Here is a 20158-nt window from a genome sequence, read left to right as displayed (position 1 = left end):
ATAAAACAGGCACCATCCCCCCCCGCCTTAAAAATTGGAGGGGACCTCAGGAGGTCATCTCCTCCAATCCACTGCCCTCTGGGCAGGACTAAGCACCATCCCTGCCATCTATTTGCCCCAATCCCTAAATGGCTTCCTCATGTATTGAGCTCACAACCCTGGGTTTAGCAGGCTGATGCTCAAATCACTGAGCTGTCCCTCCCTCAGTTCACATATTTGATTTTTCAATTTTTGTTGCAATGTTTTTGGACTGCTGTGCTACATACTTGAGCTTGGACTGGAAATTTTATAGATGTGAAGAAGTGGGTCTGTCCCATGAAAGCTCATCACCTAATAAATCATTTTGTTAGACTTTAAAGCGCTCCATGCCTGGTAGCGTTGTTAAAATACAGATTACAGGGCTGCCTCTCTGTTACCTGGCGTAGGTAGGCGTCTCTTGCCTCCCACCTGCTGCTTTTTCACGCTTGTCTGGGCACCCTAGCGAGGTGTCACGGGGCTGGCCTACGGCCGAGCAAAGGACGCAAGCCGCCGGCGAGTCCGTGCTCACGTGTCTTGGAATACGCTCAGCTGCTGGTGGAGAGCGGAGCAGCTTCTCTTAGCAGCCAATCAGAACCCAGGAGCCCACCCCGCCTTCTGAAAATAGCCAACCAAAGCCTAGACCGACCTGCGGCGTCCTAAGGGACGTGGCCGCCAGCCAATCAGCTCCCAGAGTTAGAAGGCAGGCGGCAGGGAGTCGCTGTTCACGGGCCGAGGAGAGAGAAAAGCTCGGAGAGACTCGCTTCTTTAACCAATCCGCCTCCCCGCAACCACAGCCAATCAGCTGCCCGCCAGCTCGGGCAGCGTGACTCCGGCGGTGTGTGCGTCACCTCCACCCTCGCGAAGGTGAGTGGAGGGAGCCCTGGGGCGGTGCTGTTCTGTCGGGACCCCGCGTGCGGGGGCAGGGCTCGGATGGCGGGGCGGGGAGGAGCACAGAGCATGCGGGGAGGGCTGGTACGGGCAGGTTTGGCATGGGGCGGGGGAGCACAGGGCATGGGCGACAGGGCTGCACGTGGCAGGGGAGTATGGGGGCAGGGGCAGGGTCGGCACTGGGATGGAAGGGGTGGCACAGACTAAGAGGTGAGTACAAGCCATGGGGATCACAGCGCTGTTACATCAGGCCGAGGGGCTGGGGGCGGTGTTAGTGCGGCAGGAACAAGAGTTAAAGGGCCGGGTGGCATTTCAGGGGAAACACTTAGTATTGCATAGGAGAGGGGCGCTAAAATGGAAGGAGTGAGATGCTCAGGGTGGCTCGTCTGGGCTGCTGGTGAGGAGTACTGGAGGGTTAGGCTGGCATAGAAGAAGAAGGAGATGAGTATCCCAGGGACTGGGGCTGACATGGCAAGGAGTGGGTTGTGGGGCAGGAATGAGGAGCACTGAAGGATGGGGCTGGCATGGAGGGGGCTGTGGGGCAGAAATGAAGGTCATTGGTTGGGGCTGTGGGATGAGAGGGAGGTGCCTTGGGAGGCTAGCATGGCAGAGAGATGTGTGATAGCACATGGGGAAGGAACCTAGGCAGGGCTCATATAGCAGAGAAAGGGGCTTGGCTGAGCTGTAGGAAGTGGGAGGAAGGTAGGAGTGGTGTACCTGTAACTGGAGAGCTGTTCAGCAGTGTAATGCTCAAAAATCTCCTTCCCTGCTCTTTTCTCCATGTCTAAGGCCAATCCAAAGTAGTCTTATTTTTCCTTTTGTTATACAGATGGCCCAGAGGCTCATGCTTAGGAGAGTTCTCTCCATCTCCCCTCAAAAGCTCTCTGTACCGCCTGTGTCGATTCTTTCCAAGGTGTCTGTAGCACCATGCTACCCGAGATCGCTTATCCCTCGTACCCAGGTCACTGTTCCTGCTTCCATTAGGACGTTTTCTACTACACCTGTCTGGAGGACCACATTTAATGTCCAGGATGAGTCTGACTTCCAGGATAGAGTTGTGAACAGTCAGATGCCGGTGGTGGTAGATTTTCATGCTCAGTGAGTATTGATGTGGACCCATGAGCACCTTTTGGAGCTCTCCTCCTTTTCTCTTTATATCCTGAAAGCAATATGCTGCCATTTATGGCTTTGGAAGCACTGCTTGCTTTTTCTGTGCTTCAGTAAATAAGGATAAGAATGCCTTCCGACCTTTCTGAAGTGCTTTGCGATCTATGTGAGAAGAGACCTGGCCTCATATAGCAATACACTTAGGAAAGTTTGTTGGTATAGCTGTACTGCCAAACCCTTCTAGTGGAGAGGTAGCATCCACACACGCAAAAGCACTTCTCTTGATAGAGCATATACTGGTCCCTAGAACAGAATAAGCTATATCAACAAAAGTTTTCTGTTTGCTTTTCATTCCCAGCTCTGTCCCCCACTGCTGCCCATACCAGCAGCTCTCAGTGTACCTCTGTTCCTGTTTCTCTCCATGGCAGAGGCACCGTGTGACACTCTTTTCTTTATGTCCTCCATTATCCCCTCTGCCCATTCTAAAGTATTCCCCAACCTCCCTCTCAGCAGGAGTTCTGTGTGGTCCCCGTTTCTTTGACCTATCCTGCAGTATCCCTCATCACCCACCTCCATGCAGGAATGCTAAGTGCACCCTCATTATCTTGCACCTTCCTGTCCTGCATTCCTTCCCGTACTAGGGGTTCTGTATGACTCAGTGTCTCCCTCACCACATGCCAGGATCCCTTAGTTTCCCTTCACCACCATGGGTTCTGTATCCCCCTATTTCACTCTCTCTCTGCCCGTCGCTATGGGCACATCCCTATTTCCCCTGTGGCTGTTTCTCTTTCTGGGAAAGAAGTCATTTAGGGTGTCAATGTGGTAAATTCTATTGAGAGAATGATATGGGGGGTGTTATTCTGGTAGGCATTAATGGCTGCCATCAACCAGTGTTTTGGAGCTGTGGACAACTTCGGAAGTGCTTGTAACTGTGCTAATAAGCTGGCAGGTCTTCATGTATCCCTCTTTTTGCCCCTTCTGGTTTTTCAATTTTTTTTGGAAGGGTGGGGGGCTGCTGAGCACCCCACTCCGCTCCCAAATATTCAAGGGGGTTCTGGCCATGGATGCCTAGAAGGCTCCCTGGAGTTTTGGAATTGATCGAGTGCAGTGTTCAGAAACTATGGCATGACACAGAGTTAAACTTCATCAGTGCTTCCGAGTTATAGCAGCATAGTTACATTGCTCATAGGAGCGGAAGAACCACTCCCCTGACTGATAGAGCGAAGGTGACAAACACTCCCGCCTCCCCCTCTAAAGGCAGCCACGTTGAAGGAATTGTTGACATAGCTGCTGTTGACATAGCTGTTGTCAGTCAGGGAGGGGATGTTCCTAAACCAACAGAAAATCTTCTCTCTCTTGGAGGCTGCTTCTGCACTAGGGAACTGTGCTGGTGGAGGCAGTGTAGTGCGGCTGTAGCCGCAGACACAGAGAAATGCTTGTGAGTTTAGAGTAAGGTTATAGCAAGTTTGGCAGTACAGAAACTCCCAATACCGCTGTATAAAACAATGCTTATGGTGTGTCACCAAGATGCTAATGTAGGTTGTGTAACTCTTGGGATCTGTAGAGCCTGTGCCCAGGTTTTAAATGGTAACTTGCAGGCAGAGATGACCTGTACCTGTGGATTTCCGGGAGAAGGGGCCCACTAAAGGTTTGGGCACCCGCAGAACAGCTCGTTATGGCACCCCCAACAGGGAGGGCCCCCACTAACCCTCAACTTCCTCTTCTGGAGAGCAGCAGTTCCTCCCCTACAGCTCCCAGCTCTTGCTCTTTCATCTCGCCACAGGGCGCAGCCAGGTGCCTCTTCAGGCAGCAGCCATGCAGGGTGGGGGCCCAGCACCGTTGGCAGACCCAGGCAGAAATCTGGAGGAGAGGAGGGGCATGACGCTTTGTTTCCACCCTCCCCACACACCCTCATGCGCGTATATCATGCCTCTGCTGGAAGGAGTCTTGTCGGTGTGCCAGATCCCTAAGGGGGCCCACTTTTTCTTAAGGGTATTGCCACAAGGTTTCAGTACCTCCAAAACTGAGCCTCTGGGCTTCAGGGCGCCTGTTTCACTTTGTGAGCTCTGCCTAGTGCAGGGCTCTGCAGCCAAAATATCAAGAAGAGCCGTTGTCTTCAAATTCAGTTACAAAGTCAGTCCCTCAAGAGCTGCAATGCACGTGAGTATGAGGCAGTCCTTAATAAATAACATCAAATGGTAATTTTTGTCACCCACATTTTAAGAACAGTGCACACAATTATTTGTTAGTTTGAAAGTTGTTGTCCCCATCTCCAGGCTGTACTCGCCTCAGCCCCCAAATCCACTCTTCTATCCCCAAACTTTGCCCCCGCATTCCGCAGACTGCCCCCTGCCCCCAGGTTTAATCCCTCTGAGCCTCAAACCACCATCCCAAGTCCAGGTTTAACCCCTTCAGCCTCAGAATTTACCTGCCTCAGTTGATGAGCTCCACATGCAGCCGTTGCACCTCCATAGCCCCCTCCTTCCCTCTGCTGCTCCCCCCGCCACGTCCTGCTGTGCAGCCCTGGCAGGGCAGGCTCAGCCACCCCTACCCCCAGCTCTTCTGCAGGCTGACTTCCCCCACGTGGAGCAGCTCCCTGCTCTGCCAGCTTCCTCTTCCTGGGCTCCCTACCCTGCCGGGTCTCCCCGCTGCAGCTGAGTGTTCAGCGGCTCCAGAGGCTGCTGCCGCTTAAACAAAAAAACTAAATTCTGTTTAAGCTGCAGCAGCCTCCACCTCTGCACGGGAGGTTGGCAGAGGTAGCACTTAGAGCCGCGTGCGGCTCCAGAACCGCAGGTTGCCGACCCCTGGCCTTGTGAGTCCAACTTAGATAACTGCTCATCAGTGGTCTTTCCTGTCTTCCAGACCTAATACACCTCAGCAAGTATTTGTAGTGACCCCAGGCAGCCTTTTCCAAACAGATGGAGGTTTATTAGTCAGCTGCAATGCAGCATTGGAAGGTCCTTAGTTAGCACAGAGACTTAAAGGCTAAGACATAATCTGCTTTGTTTTGTTCTGTATGATCAGCTAGCAAAGGTGCTGTGGAATCTGTTTCCATTTGCTCTCCATGTTCTTGTCTCTTTGTCAGTCCCATGTCTTTCCAAACACTAGCTTGTTTCCAGGGCTGGTCCCAACTAATAGGGGTCCCTGGGCAAATGGGGGCTGCCAGGTCAGGGAGACTAGGCCCTGCTGCACCCCTGGCCACCCTCAACGTGCCTTGTCTGCAGGGCTGTCGGGCAGCGGAGACCGGGCCTGCTGCACCCTGATCACCTACAATGTGCCTCATCCGCCATGCCACTCAGCTGCAGCCCTGCCCATCCCCACATGGCAAGTGCCAGTCCATTTTGGCAGCCCTGGACAGCAGCCCAGCTCACCCACCCCTCAGACTGACTCTGCTTGTAAGCTAGTCTCCCGTCATCTCTTGTCCTCCGCTAATACGGGTTCAGTATCAGCCGGTCTTTCAAGGACCTGTTAATAGTGCCCCAGACAGGTGATCCAACTCCTCATGTCTCCTGCTCTGCATCTATGCAGTAGCAATCCCTAGTCAGGTAGGTCACTGCTATGCATATCATTCAGAAGAATATTACACAAGATTCCCACTTAGTCACAGTAACTGAACGAACAGGCATAACAACTGGGGTCTTAATGTTATTTTGGCTTCCACCTATTTCAACCAACAGTCTGACAACAGAAAACACCAGAGTCTATTGTATTGCTACATTTTATGGCACCACAATTCGGCTCACTCCCATTACTGTGGCATAAGTGTTCTTCCTAGCGTGAAATGTCATGCACAAGCTCATTGTTTTCTTTATTGACAGTTAGGCCTAAACAGACAGCTGGTATGAGTTACTGCACGAAAGCTGTGTGTTACAAGTGATCTGTGTCCTCCAAATTAATCTCCATGCAATTCTTAAGTCATTCAGAAATATTTATCTTGTTAGCTTCATGTTTTGTTTAGCTGCAGGTACTTCCTAGGTGACCAGAAATAGATGCTTATTTCATAGGTTCATCTATAATCAAGTTAGATAAGTGTCTCTCCCATTTTTTTTTAATTCTGATTACACTGAGGCCAGGTCTACTCTACTGTCGAAGGCTGAATTAAAGTATGCAATTCCAGCTATGTTAATTACATAGCTAAAGTTGAGGTACCTTAATCCGGGCTTCTGCTTGGCCTCCACTAAGCGGGGTCGACAGAAGCCTGCGCTCTCGTCGAATTCCCTTACTCCTACTAAGGAGCAGAAGTACCACACTCTACGGGCACCCTGTAAGTTCAGTTTAGTGCATCCCCACTAGATGCTCTAAATCAAACTCTGGATGATGGACCGCGGCAAGGTTGATCTTCCCTGTAGTGTAGATGTACCCTTAGACTTTTGCTTGGACCAATGAGTGAGTATTGGCAAAGGCTTTTTCTAACATCAGCAGTTGGCATTAATGGCAAAATCTTGTATCAACAATTAAAATATTCCAAGATGATGTTTGCTAAATTACAGTAATATTAAATTTCTTGTTTCTGTCTTGGGGTGCCTAGTGCCCCCCAAGCAACGTGCGCCCTCTTTGTGCTTGGTTCTTTATAAATACGGAGCATAGAGTCTGAGAAAACTGTCTAAATGGACGCGGCCAACGTACTGAAATGGAAACTAGGTATGACTAGGGCCATGAGAAGATGCATTAATTTGTATGTCCACAGGTAGAGCGACCAAGAGGAATTGAGAGGAGTAGCATAGGGAACAAAGCCAGTTGTGGTTTCAATCTAAAATATGTTGTAAGGGTGTGGGCATTGTTTTTTTTCTTTGTAAAGGTTGATGGGGCTGAGATCAATGCAAGTGCATCAGTGTGACTCCAAGTGCAGTTAGAGGGACAGTGCAACACTTTGATTAGCACTTGTAACCTCCATTCAAACCAGGGGTCTCAAAATCAGTGTTCTTTAGGGCCAGTGCCTGTCCTCAAATGCACCTGATGGGCCTGTCTCCCTGGCAGGGCTCCAAGGGGTGCTTGGGATCTCTTGCATTGTCCCCTCGTGTCTTCCCCAACACTCCCATGTCTGCCAGCCTGAATTCTTCTCCCCCCTCACCCGCCCGCCCCCAGGGAGGTGACCAGTGGCACTCCTGGTAGCGTAGCAGGGACTAGAGCACCCTGTGGCCTAGGAGGGGGGTGTGCTGAGCTGTCCCGTCCAGCACAGCTCCTCTGGGTCACACATTTTGGGGGCCCTGCAGTGGCTGCCCCAAATATCCTGTGCACAGGAAGGTCCCCCATACTCAGGTTAGCCTGTGGGGCCCTGGGCAGGCTGGAGGCACCAGCAGGGGTTGGGGCCCTTCTGCACTCGCCACAGCATTTGGAGCCACACAGCAGCCTGTTCCGCTCCACCTTCACCTCCCGAGTCTGCCTGGGCTGGGACTGGGGCGCTATGCTGGCCACAGGGAGGCCGAGCAACTGGGCTGAGCTGGGAGATGTTGGCAGAGCAGAGGCCAGCTCTGCTTCCTGGCAGCTCCTACCACTGTCATAATGGGGGGGGCCCAATCCCTGCTTCTAGCCCACGCCAGCTCCCAGTAATCCCCAAGGCCACGTCCCTCAGGGGAGTGGGCTTGCGGGAAGAGGTGCAGTGGTGGGGAGAGAGCGGAGCAGGGGCTAGACCTGAGGGAAAGGTACAGACACTCCTCAGGGCTGCAGGGAGTCACTTGCCAACAGCCATGTGTGAGCCAGGTTATGGCAGTGCGAGGGCAGGAGATGGCCCATGGGCCATGAGTTTGAGACCCCGGATTCAAATTCTTGCTAATGCCAGAGTTTGGCACAGGTGGTGTCTGTTGGGTTTTTACCTTTTTAAACAGACAGCCTTTCCATGGCGGTGATTTTGCTGACAGTGATTTTGCTTAGGTAAACACCCCTTGGAGACTGAGGTATTCCCAGAGTAATGGACTATCCATGTATAGCAACCTCTTCCCACCCTCTTTAATTTAATAATGCCTCTCTCTAAGCTGTGTTGCAATCTCAGGTTGGTCTAGGCTTAAAAGTTATGTTGCTTGGGGTGTCAAAAACTCACCCCCACGCACCCACCCCAACTGGCATAGCTTTGCTGGCGAAATTCCCTTGTAGCTGCAGCTCTGTCAACAGACGTAGACTGTTGTTGGCATAGCTGATGTCACTCAGCGATGGTGTTCCTATGCTGACAAAATAAATGCTTTTGTTGGGCCTGAGCTACAACTGAAACTTGGGTTGGCCTAGTTACATCACTCAGGGCTGTGAAAAATGTCATCCCAAGCAACATAGTTAAGTCAATCTAACCCCTCATGCATCTGATGAAGCGGGTCTTTGCCCACGAAAGCTTATGCTCCAAAATATGTGTTAGTCTATAAGGTGCCACAGGACTTCTTGTTCTCGAAGGTACAGACTAACACGGCTACCTCTCTGGTACTAACCCCCGCTGTAGAAACAACAAGTTTGGAAGGATTTGTCTGTTAACCTAGATACTGCCTCTGAAAGATGGATTCCCTACGCCAGTAGAAAACCTCTTCTGTCCACGTTGGAGCATCTACCCTACAGCAGCAGCTCTACACCAGGGTCGTCCATCTGCTGTAGTGTAGATGTACACTCAGTGTTGGCTGTGTCTACAGTAAGGAGCTGTGCCGGCACAGCCACTGTAGTGTAGACGATCTCAGGCCTTGTATAACTTTCTGATGGTGATTCTCTAACATTCATGAAAGCGGTTGGTTAATGTTCACACTCAGTGTTTGTTGTGCTAATCTCCCATAGTATAAAGGTCAGTATAGGGAGAAGGAGTTAGGCAGTGGTCAAGTTGCCTGTGAATTATCGTGGACGCTGTTTATCCACACCGTGGTTACTATGGCAATTCCCTGTGTAACGCCTGCTCTTTTCCTTCTCTGTGAGGTGGTGTGGCCCCTGCAAGATCCTGGGCCCCAGGTTAGAGAAGATGGTGGCCAAGCAGCAGGGGAAGGTGCTGATGGCGAAGGTGGACATTGATGATCACACAGATCTGGCTATTGAATATGAGGTACGGGCCAGGCGCACGAGGGCTGTGTTGCAGCAGTGGCTCAGTGGGGTCATGAGGGTGTCCTTGCAAGAAGGAAGGGCTTCTCATGGTGGCAGCATGTTGGGGTGGGAGGTAGGCAATTGCTTAGGGACTCCTGTTTTATGTGTCTGAGTAGATTCACACCGCAAGTGTTCAGTCGCTTCTGGTTGTAGTTCTCAGACCAGACCCTTCTTGTGTGCTGCTAGCGTTGGCGTTGGGGGGAGTGCCTGGAGTTCTCACAACAAATTTTTGGTTGCCTCCGAGTGGGGCTCCGAATTCTTCCTGGTGGCCACTATTACAGGTTTTCCCTCAAATACTTCAGGAAAAACAAAAAAGTGCGTGTCCAAGTCCTAGTAATTTATTTCTCCAGGAGTGTTTTTCAGAATTAGTAGTAAAAAAAAAAAATTGTAAAGTTTCTTCATTCTTTACTGGAGCTAAAGAGGAATGGCTTTACACAGGCTTGTGTTTGTTGTTGTTTTTATGGTTCCTTTTTTTTTTTTTTTTTGGACTTGGTAGCTATCACACCTGCAGATATCACTTTGCACATCAGCAGACTTGTTAGCTAAGTGGGAGGCAGGGAAGAGTAATTTTCACAAACAGATAATACCATTTTTACAGCAGGCTTGCTCAGCCCTTGCAAGCCAGGAGACCTATCAAGCCCTAGGTGGGGAGATGGATAGGGAGGAAGAAGGGGATGGTGAGCCTGGGACTGGAACTGAAGGATGGCTCTCTGTGACCGGTGAAGGAGCCTGCCAGCACCTGCAGCATGGGCATAGGCACAGCTGAAGCCGCATGGACGGAGCCTGTGGCCGGAGCCTGCTGCCTGCTATCCCCAGGACTGAAGCTGGAAGCTTGAGCACCGCTGCCTCCAGGAATGGGTGGAACTCAATGGCTATCTGGTCTCTGGCATCTGTGGCTCCAGAGAGGGACAGGACCCCAGGGAGGGACTGCTGCTTTGTGCCGCTCCCCCCAGATCACTGCCTCGGAGGCTGTGGGCACAGGGAAAGCCCCTGGTGGCCACATGCAGCTATGACTGCATTTGAGAGACACTGGCCTAGCAGCTCTGAGCCTGCGCTCTGAGTAGAATGCTGGCTTGCTGGTCACTTCAGATGCAAGGCAGCTAGGGGAGTGACAGGCCAAACATTCAGCCCAGGGTACTCTTAAAAACTCCTCATGTGATCAGCATCATTTGCGCTAGGGAATCAGAGTAGGCCGAATCCCTCCCCAACCCCTCTCGTTCACTGGCCCTCCCTCCCAGGCTGTAAGGGGATTCCTTGGCTGCCAGTGTCTTATCCTCAAGCAATACCCCTGGTTTTGATTTTGTGGGGAGTGAGTGTGGCGGGAGGAATAAACACATCCATTTTCTGGCGGGTTGGGTCCTCAGCACTTTTGTGAATGCATCCCTCCACTGACAGTCATGTGAACTTCCTGCTCTTCATGTTGCCCCCTGGGTGCTTTGAGAGGAGACAACTGAACACAGCGAAGGATTCAGCCATATTTTAGCTGATTGGAGAAATCTAAAAACTCCCCAATGCTGCTCTGGGGCTTGGTGTCTGCCCTTCCCAGTTCCTAGTGGGCAAAGCATGCAGCTGCCATATTCTACAGTAAGACCCTTCAACAAAAGTGGTACTGTTCACTCTCCTTGTGGGTGAGGTGAGCCCTGCTCCTTCCCCGTGGGGATTAAAGCCTCTCATCTTTGTGCTTGACTGAAGCTAAGACAAGGAGCTCAAAAAATCTGCCAGCCAGCTGTGAACCAGCCTCGGGGCATGTCATCTCTCCAAGTGTGGGAGGAAGGGTGCCGCGTGTTATTCCCAGGTTGCAGTGGGTAAGGCTTTGGAAGGAAGGGGAGCCAGACCTTTCCCTGCCGCTCCCTTTAAAGGGACAGAATTGTGTGTGGAGGGTCTGCGTAGCTTACACTCTCTGCTAATGTAAGCAATGGAGCCCCTGGGGCCTTGCTCTGGAGCAGTGCCCTGACATACACAGTCCAGACCAAGGCTGAGGAATGTTACCGTTATCCGTTAGAGGTGTGATGTAATACAAGCATGGAGACTGCTTGAGGGTGCTAATGAGGACAAACCGGAGAAGATTGACACAACAAACAAGCAGTCCTGCAGCACTTTAAAGACTAGCAAAATAATTTATTAGGGGATGAGCTTTTGTGTGACAGACCCACTTCCTCAGGTCTGAAGAAGGTCACAAAAGTTCATCATCTAGTGTATCATTTTGTTAGTCTTTGAAGTGCTACAGGATGCTTATTTGTTTTGTGAAGATACAGACTAACACGGCTGCCTCTCTGAAAGAGCTTGAGATTGCTTAAGTATTTGAAGTCAGCAGACACTGGTGACATGGGGGGAGCAAGGAGCTGTGGGCAGGAGGGGCAAGGGGCCAGAGCCTCCAGGTGGCCTGAGAGACTAGTGTTTTTGTCATGTACTGAAACTGAGGGTCCATCTCTGAGCTCACTTGGAACAAGGGCTGATCACTGTCAGGATGTGGGGGTGAACCAATTCACCATTGACTTGCTCATTGCCATTGGGGGAGGAGGCTGGTACCTTTGCCGGGCGGGGAGTGGGGGGCAGGCCGCCCACACTCCCTGGTGGAAGCAGAGCAATGCCACTACGCTCCCCACAGTTTCTGGGCACATCCCTCATAGGAGAGGTGGGACCGGCAGGAAGGTGAGTGATGCAGACAGGGGAGCAGACCAAGCCAGTGCATGTCCTTCCACTTTCCCTTGCTGCTACTTGTGAGTGTGGGGGGCCAGACCCTCCTGCCAGCACCAGAAACCCTTGCCAGTCCCCTGTGCCACCTCAGTTGGGGAAGGGGGCTGGAAGAAGAGGCAGAGCAGAAGTGGGGAGGGGGCATCTGGAGTCGAGCTGGCATTGTCCCGGCCCTGCCCTAGAGGAACTGGAAGGAGTCATGCTGGAAGGGGTGGTCTTCCCCACTCCCCCCAGTATCCTTCCTCACCCAGGGATCTTGCCAGTAGACATACACAAAGAACTGAGTAAGCATTGTTCTGGTCATAGATTGCTTAAATTATATTGTTCCAAGCCTTGCTATTGAGCGTAGATAGCTCTTCTTGTTGCTATTCTACCAGGGCAGTCAGAAAACTACATCTGGAATAGTGGTATTAAAGGCACTAGGAAAAGGATCGAGAATTACAACCCTGTCAACGTTGCTCCTCTAGGGGAGGCTGGAGAGATGAGAACTGTTACATTTCGCAGGGACTTGTCCCTGGGGAAATCTCCTCAAACCAAGTGGATGGCTGAAATGATCATTCTAGATGAGTAAATAAGGCTGTTGGGGAGTAGCAGGTAAGCCGTGTTTGTGCTGCAGTCAAGGGCTGGATTACAGGGCCTGTTCCTGAGCTGTAAATGCACACACAGGCAAACTCTCTGTTAAATTCCCATTCTGTAAAAAGTTCTGGGGATCCCAGGTGGACCTGCACCTTGGGCTGTCCAGGTGATACACCTTTAGTTTTGTAAGTGTTTCATACTCCTCACTGGGTAGGTAGTTTGAGTGGGACCATGATAGAATGGAAATGGTAGGGGGGAGTTTTGTTCTGAGCTTTACAATTTCTGGCTTGATTTTTAAGGAGGATGTTTTGTTGCTGGTTTGTATTGTCCCAAGCTCAAGGTTAGATGAGCCTCACTTTGCTCTTCCCTCGGAAGAGTCGCTAGCCGAAGCGGTGAGAACGCAAAGGGGTGGTCAGTGTGACTCCAGGCTGTTGTAGGTCAACACAAAAGCAAAGAAGGATGTGGGGTTCTGGGTAGGGGTCAGAAAGCCACCTGTGCTGAGGCAGGAACTGCCCCTGTTAGCAGCATCCTCATCCTCTTCTGGCAACAGGGACTGAGGGCCATTCCCCTTGGGATCCTGGACTCTCAGATTGTTCTCTGCTTACGTCCTGAGATTTTCAAGGCCCTTTTCTCACCCCCAGAATTCCCTTGCCAGCTGCCAGGAAACCAGCTTCCTCCCACAGTTCTCCCGCCCCTCCACGTGCAGACCCTGGCCAGCTGCCCAGCCTGAGATTGCACAACTTCCTCTCTGCAGCAGATTCTTTGGGGGGGAAGAGTGTTGGGTGTGGGAGGGGGACGGATTGGAGAGAGACCCCCTCCGAGAACTTTGGAATGCCTGAGCATTCCTTCACATGGGTCTCTGCCTGCCCTTGGCTCCAGGCTGTCCCAGCAGAGCACGCCTTGTTTCCTGCTGCTAGAGACCTTGCAGATCCAGTTCTGCACAAGACAAGCCTCCATTCTCCTGAGATCCAATCCCTTCTCCTCATCGAACACTCTCTTTTCAGGACACCTCAGAACATGGCTTTTCCCTCACTTTGCTCCCCTTCTCGACCCAGAAGGGCAAAGACAGCAAAGTACTTTTGGCTTTGATCTGCTGCTCTGTGTGGGATTCTGTCTCACGTTCAGTTGGGTTGGTTTTTTGCCAGCGTGCATTTTGATCCCAGATGGAAAAGCACAGTCCCTTCTCCCACGCTGCTGCTCCTGGCAGCTGGTGTGCTGGTTGCAGAAAGCTAGCAGTGGGACTTGTTTGCCTGGAGACATCTCAGTGTAGCTGGTTTCCTGCATTGTTCCTAAATTTACTAGTGAATCCTCAGTTCTTCTGTGGTCTCTGTGCTGCATAAATGGGCTCTAACAGCCTTGGTTCTGACTGCAAGAGATTTTCCCTGGTGCAGACAGTGCAGAACATGAAAGCTTCCTGATAAACCCTGACATAGGGGCTGCCCATAAGACACCCTGGGATGCTGCTGGAGGTTGGACAAACCCCAAGCACTTTTTAATGCTATGCTGGGGGCCATTCCCTAACCCAAGCTGTTCAGCAGCTGGAAGCACAGAGTAGCTGGAAGTCACAATAGTTTTCTCTTACCCCACAACCACCAAAAAAAAAAAAAAAAGCCATGAGTTGTGTGTGTGTGTCCCTCAGGGAATGTGCACACTGCCGTGGGGAGGCGATATTCCCAGCAAAAGGAGAGGAAAACTTGCTAGCAGTGTTAGAGTAGGAGCTGTGGCTAGTAGCCACCTAGGCACAACCCTGCCTGAGCCCCTGGGTAGGAATTTTGGTCAGGGAACTGAGCTGCTGCAGCCACATAATTTTTTTCAGTGCTAGCTTGGGCCCATGTGCCCAAGCTGGGAATCCCATCTCCCAGCTGCTGTGTGGATCTACCATTAGAGGCACAGCCTGGAACTAGCATGTCTAATATGGAGACCAGTGCTGGGGCTGCCCCCATAAGGATGGTCTGGGGAAGAGAAACTCTTCACTCCCTTCTTGTTGGCAGTCCTGTATTACTTGGGCTGATATTTTGTGTGGGGGTCACACATCTTGTAGAGCTGTAAGGGACCTCACAAGGTCATCAAGTCCAGGCCCCCACTCTCTTGGCAGGACTAAGCACCATCTCCCCCTGCTCTTTTAGCATATTTGCCACAGACCCCAAAATGGTCTCCTCAAGGATTGAGCTCAGAACTCTGGGTTTAAGCAGCCCAGCACTCAAACCACTGAGCTATCCCTCCTCAGGGCCCTGCCAGCCCACACACAAAGGGCTGAAACTCAGTGTGACTGACAGCTCCTCCTCAGCTCTGGAGGCTGCTGCTGCCTCTCACTGGTACCAGGGCTTGCTTTCATCATGTGACCTTAGCTACCACCTGAGGCTATTCTGTAGGTGTTGGGGTAATTCCACTGGCTGTTTAACCTACACTAGAGACAAGAGAGAGGCTCCCTGGAGCACAACAGCCCCAAGAGGGCAGAATTCAGGGCAAGCTCAGAGCTTCCCCATAATACTGTTTCTTCCAGGGCAAAAAAGACATTCTCACACAGGCACCTCAGCTGCACCACTAGTGCTGTGCCTGGTGAACCACTTCCCAGGGGCACGCTGCACTTCCGCAACTAGTCACGAGGGGGTGTTAAAGCACGCAGATTAAACAGGCACTGAGCACGGCAGGAGAAGCTCCAATGCCTGAATTATCTTAAACGGGTTTGCACAAAGCCCTGGAGGAGAGATGTAGGGAACCGTTCTGTTTGGGGGAAGGGGAGGGGCAGGGTGAACAAAACCTCTTTCATGTCAGACTGCTGGCGAGAGAAGCGCCAGATCTCGGTGGGATTTCCTGGGGGGAGGATTTGTGTGGGTGGCAGGTCCCTGAGGGGAGCAAGAGACCGCGCAGCTGGGAACGTACTTGCTGAGAGGATGCATTCCCAGGGCGGATAGCCTACTATGAGATAAGGGTGGGACACGTTCCAGGAGATAAGCGCCAGATGGATAAGGGCTGCGGAGGAGCAGCCCGTGTGTGGCTGGCTGTTCTGAAATGCTAGCCAGTTCTTCCCCTTGCTGGTCTGAGCCGCAATGCGCTTTCCCCAAAAGGTGTCCGTGAGGTTTTTTGCCCCAATCCCAAAGCCCGTGCTTTGACCCTGAGTGCCATCCTTTGCACTGTTACTTCCTTTCTTTCCAGCAAAGCTTGCAAGGGCTCAACACCCAAAACACTGTAGCTGGCCGCCAGCTCAGTTTGGGGTCTTTCCTTCCCTACCTAATCAAGCCTCTGCCCCTGACAGTACGGGCGGGTTGTTATCCATGAAGCCAGAAGCTGGGAGAGCAGGGAGAAGGATAGTTGGGGGGCCCACAGTCAACAACAAATACCAGAATGCTTCTCCCAGGATGGAGGAGGACAGGGAGTCCTTTCCTGTGGGAAAAGGGGCAATTACGCTCTGGCCCACACTGAATTCTGGGGAAGAATTGCCCACTGTAAAGTATCTTTTAAAAGTGCCCTATCAGGTGTTCCTAAAACATCGTGCTTGTTCCTTCCTGCACATCCTTGTGATGAGATAAAGTGGGGAGGGAGAGGTAACTATTTTTATTTGGGGGAGGGGAAGGGAATTTTGTCTGCATTTTTAATCTTAGGCCTAGTCTGAACTACAGAAACTGCACAGATGGATTTTTATTTAAATCAAGGCAGTGGCGAGGCCCAAAAATGAGCAGTATTGATGTTTTCGGTGGTTTTGTCAGAGGAAGTCCCAAGGAATGTTTGTTGTTAGCTCTTGTACCTCCATTAAGGGGCGGAGCAGTGAGGCCCTATATTTCTAGTGTCAAAAGCAAGCCGGACAAATAAACCCCTAAAACTTGGCAGTCCTTTGTAAACTCTCCAGAAGGGCCCAAGTCTTTTTCTTTGCAGGGGTGGGGTTTGTTTGCTTTGCAGCTCATCCTTGAAAGGCATCGTGCAGCTGGGCTCCTGCCAGCATAGCTTATTCTGTATCTTTTGCATCCTCTCTGCCTTCTAGGTCTCAGCTGTGCCTACTGTTCTGGCTATGAAAAATGGAGACGTTGTGGATAAGTTTGTGGGGATAAAGGATGAGGATCAGCTGGAGGCTTTCCTCAAGAAACTCATTGGAGCCTGAGCAAGAGAGGACAACTGTGAAACCTGCACCCAGGCCCCTGCATTTGGCCATGTTGCACATTCTCTTGCCTGGGGAGGCGTGAAGCAAAACCGAACTGCCTTGTAGAGCGTGTGTCCTTTTTGGTGCAGCCCCACCTTCTCCCCTGGGACAGCAGTAGTCCTGAGCAGTTGTGAGGGATGGTGAGAAGTGAGGCCCCTGGCCCTCAAAGTTGTGGGGGGCGAAACTTGAATTGGGTCTCCATCTGTTGGCCAAGAACTGGCAGTGGGGGCGAAGGGGGCAACTGCTGAATTAGAGTTGTCTATCACCTGCATCTGTACTAGCAAGAGACATAGGTTGTTGCAGGATGTAGACACGTTTTCTCTGGGTGGGTTTGTTAAAATAGGGGATTGCTCTGCTTGGCCATGATAGCTGCATCCTTGTCCCTCATGAATCCATTGTGGCTTCTGGAGCCCACACCACGCTCTCCTCTGCTGCTGACTGAAGAAGAGAAACTTCTTTTTTCGTAGGTCTATAATAAAGAGAACTTTATTAACCACATCTGTGTAGTTCTGTGGGGGAGGAGGGAAGTCTCTGAAATGGCGAAACTCTTGAAATACAGTAGAGGTGCTGTGAAAGCTGAGCATAAATAAAGGGGTTCTCCAAATGGGAACAGTGAAGAGAGGGTGTCTCACCCATATTAAAACTCAATAGTATTTAAAAAAGCAAGTGCATTTTTTCTGTGCAGCTCCCAGCACAATGTCACTGGTTCTGTGGACTGGTGTGACTTGTTTTCAGAGGCTGCTGGATGCTGAGATTCATGAAGTTTATGCTTCTGATTGAGGAGGAATATTGGATCCTGCTAATAAACCACAGCTTGTTCACACCCTTCCCATCTTCACTGCCTTGTGAGCAGCCTGCAAGAGCTTCCCCTCTCCTGTTTGTCTAATCGAATCTGTTCTTAATGGTGAATGCTGATGCAGAACCTTCATAAGAGGCTGCAGGGATTAGGTGCTGAGGGAAAAGTTGTGGGTGTGGAGGGAAGCTATAAGGAGTGGTGCCTTGTTGCTAAAAGCCAGGCTACTTAAAGTCCAAAGGTAAACAACAGTAGTGAGTTTATAGAGTGATAGCACTGGTTGAGTGCAGTCCCTCCCGGCTGCCTCTCCCCGTGCTGCCCGACCTTTCTGCTTGTTCCTTCCACCTCCCTCCCTCCTGCTTAGTGGTTGCTACTGCCTTCACTGACTTCTCGCTCAGCTACTCCCATCCAACATGCCTTGCAACAACTGCAAATGAGTTTTCTCAGGATGCAGCCTGACTTGCCCTCGCTCTCCCTTGTTTTGGCTCGGCACGGCATCTTCTCCTATAACACACGTTATTGCAGCCAGACAAGGGATTTCCCTCCAGCTGGGTCGTTATGCTTTATAATCAGCAGTGATCAAAGTCTGTCTGGGCTGGGCAGTAGTTACACTATCTGCTGGCAGTTTTGTTGTCAAAGCTAGGCAAGGCTGGCTCATCCACTGCAGGAAGTGGTATCGGGCTCAGTAGGAGGCACTCTTTGTTTTGGGCCAAAGTTAAACTAATGCCCTCCTGTGTTGCTATAGCACTCTGCTGCTGGAACTGACCCCTGTTGCCTGAGCTTTAAAACAATTCCTGGTCATGTATGCTTATTAGAGAGCCCCGGCTGCCTTTGTGAAGTGGAAGGGTTTTAATCCTGGCATTAGTGCCCTGCCTCCTTAAATTTTCCTGGCAATACTAATTTACAATAGTAGTCTCACTTCTGATAAAGACTGTCCCTTTTCCAGCATATGCAGGAAAAATGGGGGAGCAACATAATGCATTTTTACAATAGTTAACTTTCAGGCCTTGCCATCACCCTAGAACAGGAAAAAACAGACTTGAACAAAGTGTGACTTTGCATTGTGTGTACAGAAGACAGTATAAATTAGCTATTTTATCACTTCCTTCCAAGGGAAAAGACTAGTTTGGGGTTTGTGTGGCATTCCAGTATCAAAGCTCAGAGTTACTGGCAAACTTTAACATGCGGGTATGTACAACCACTTCTGTCACTCGAATATGGAGTACCCAAGTGGTTGACATGCTCAGGGATTTCCCTCATTATCCATCCCCAAGAAACCCCACTTTCAGTGGTGAGAAGAGGATAGTGTTTTTTGTGCATCTGGTTCCCCCTTGATGCCTTCAAATGCCAGGGTACACATCTGAGACAGCAGAGCAGGAGTGGCCCGCCTGTGGTTCTCAAGCGGCATGTGGGTCTTTGATCAATGAAATAGGGCTCCTGCTCAGAGCCATGTGCTTGGACTGCTCGCTGCTGCTCTGCACACACACCACAGTGCCTGGAGGGAGAAGCATGTGGCTGCATAGGTAGCTCCGGTGAGATGCAGATATAATGGGCATTGGGTTAGAGCTGAAGGGGAAGCTAGGGGGTGCCTGGCTTTGGGGGAAGGGGGACGATTGGGTTAGATCTGGGGCTGGGAGTGCCTGGTTCTGGCAGAGGTGGAGAGCACAGAGCCACATATATATTTATTTATCTCTAGATAGAAAATAACAAATGTCCCTCTGCGCTCTATTCACAGCTATTTCATCTCTTAGACTATGTTTGCACTAGAGGGTTTTGTCAACAAAACCTGGGGAGCATCCAGATTCCCAAGGCATTCTGTTGACATTAAATCAACAGGATGCAGCATTTTTGGCCACAGCTGTACCCTGCTCCCCACGAGGCATAACACCTCTGTCGACGGAAAGCCAGTCGGCACATTCTGAGGGGCCCTCTGTCGACAGACAGGGCTTCCAGGACCCCAGGCAGTCCTGTCTGCTGTGCTTCCAGTTGGCCATTCTGTCGAGAGAGTGGCTAGGCAGTCTGGCCGCTCTCTGGCGACAGAGCAGGTCACTCTTGCAATCCACCTGACAATTTGGTCACGATCTGTTGACAGAAGTTTTGTCGGAAGGTATCTTCTGACAAAAAGTTCTGTTGACGAATTGCTGTAATCTAGACATAATCGTAGTCTCTAATTGACTGGCCACCCCTGCATTAGAGAAATGTAAAAGGAAGAGAAATGCAAGAATGTTTTAGGCAGCAGGGCCAGATCCTCAAAAGTATCTAGCTTGCACTGAAGCTGATGCAAGTTAGAAGCCTAAATACCTTGCAACATCTGGGTCCAGGAGTTCAATTTTAATCCCTTTTTTATTGCCTGGTGGGAGGCTGTTCTGTGCTAATGACAGCAGCTAATAAAAATCTCACATGAGTGTAAGCAGGAAGGTTTGCACATCGTCTGATTCAGGTCTAATGTGGCTTTTTTCACACACACTAAACATGATGGGCTGTTGTGAAGGGGCTTGTGCAAAAGGCTGTCCCACAGCACTAACAGCTTTCTCCATATCAGGGGCTAAAATGCTTCCCTTTGTTGCTATTACAGCAGAGCTGCATTCTTCACTTCCTGTTTTGAAACCTGCATGGTGTTGCTCTGTTCTGTTAAGCTTTTGCTGTGCTGTGTCTTCCCAGTGGCTCTCTTAGGCAGTGGTGTGCATATTTACTATAACTATGCAGCTCTATTTAAAAAGCAAGTCATGGACTTGAAATTAAACCCTACATGAGTGTCTGTCTTTACATGCATCTGATGAAGCGGGTCTTTGCCCACAAAAGCTCATGCTCCAAAATACGTTAGTCTATAAGGTGCCATAGGACTTCCTGTCTTTACACAAAATGTGTCCTTTCCTTCTTCCCCATCCTTTGGGCTCTGTCCC

General features: G+C 50.8%; 1 protein-coding gene and 1 long non-coding RNA gene across 4 annotated transcripts in view; one reads left to right on the top strand and one right to left on the bottom strand.

The window, feature by feature from the left end:
* Nucleotides 1-773: 773 nt before the first annotated feature.
* On the top strand, nt 774-16914 carry TXN2 (thioredoxin 2). Of its 3 annotated transcripts, none has more exons than XM_075008489.1 (4): nt 774-882; nt 1736-2004; nt 8896-9019; nt 16307-16909. In XM_075008489.1, exons 2-4 carry the CDS (start codon nt 1736-1738, stop codon nt 16421-16423), a joined length of 510 nt encoding a protein of 169 aa, XP_074864590.1. In that variant the 5' UTR covers nt 774-882; the 3' UTR covers nt 16424-16909. The 3 variants fall into 3 exon arrangements, with proteins under 3 accessions (XP_074864590.1, XP_074864581.1, XP_074864598.1); XM_075008480.1 differs by lacking the exon at nt 774-882 and adding an exon at nt 934-990 and having other exon boundaries at nt 16307-16914; XM_075008497.1 differs by lacking the exon at nt 774-882 and adding an exon at nt 1017-1116 and having other exon boundaries at nt 16307-16910.
* The window catches only part of LOC142020550 (uncharacterized), an 18759-nt gene continuing 15399 nt past the window's right edge, over nt 16799-20158 (bottom strand). The window contains exon 4 of the long non-coding RNA XR_012647439.1: nt 16799-16931. This is a non-coding gene — a long non-coding RNA (uncharacterized LOC142020550). The remainder of the gene's footprint in view (nt 16932-20158) is intronic.

This window comes from Carettochelys insculpta, chromosome 1, assembly GCF_033958435.1.
Source record: "Carettochelys insculpta isolate YL-2023 chromosome 1, ASM3395843v1, whole genome shotgun sequence".
NCBI classification, from domain to species: Eukaryota; Metazoa; Chordata; order Testudines; family Carettochelyidae; genus Carettochelys; species Carettochelys insculpta.
This window is presented reverse-complemented; position numbering and strand designations above follow the sequence as displayed.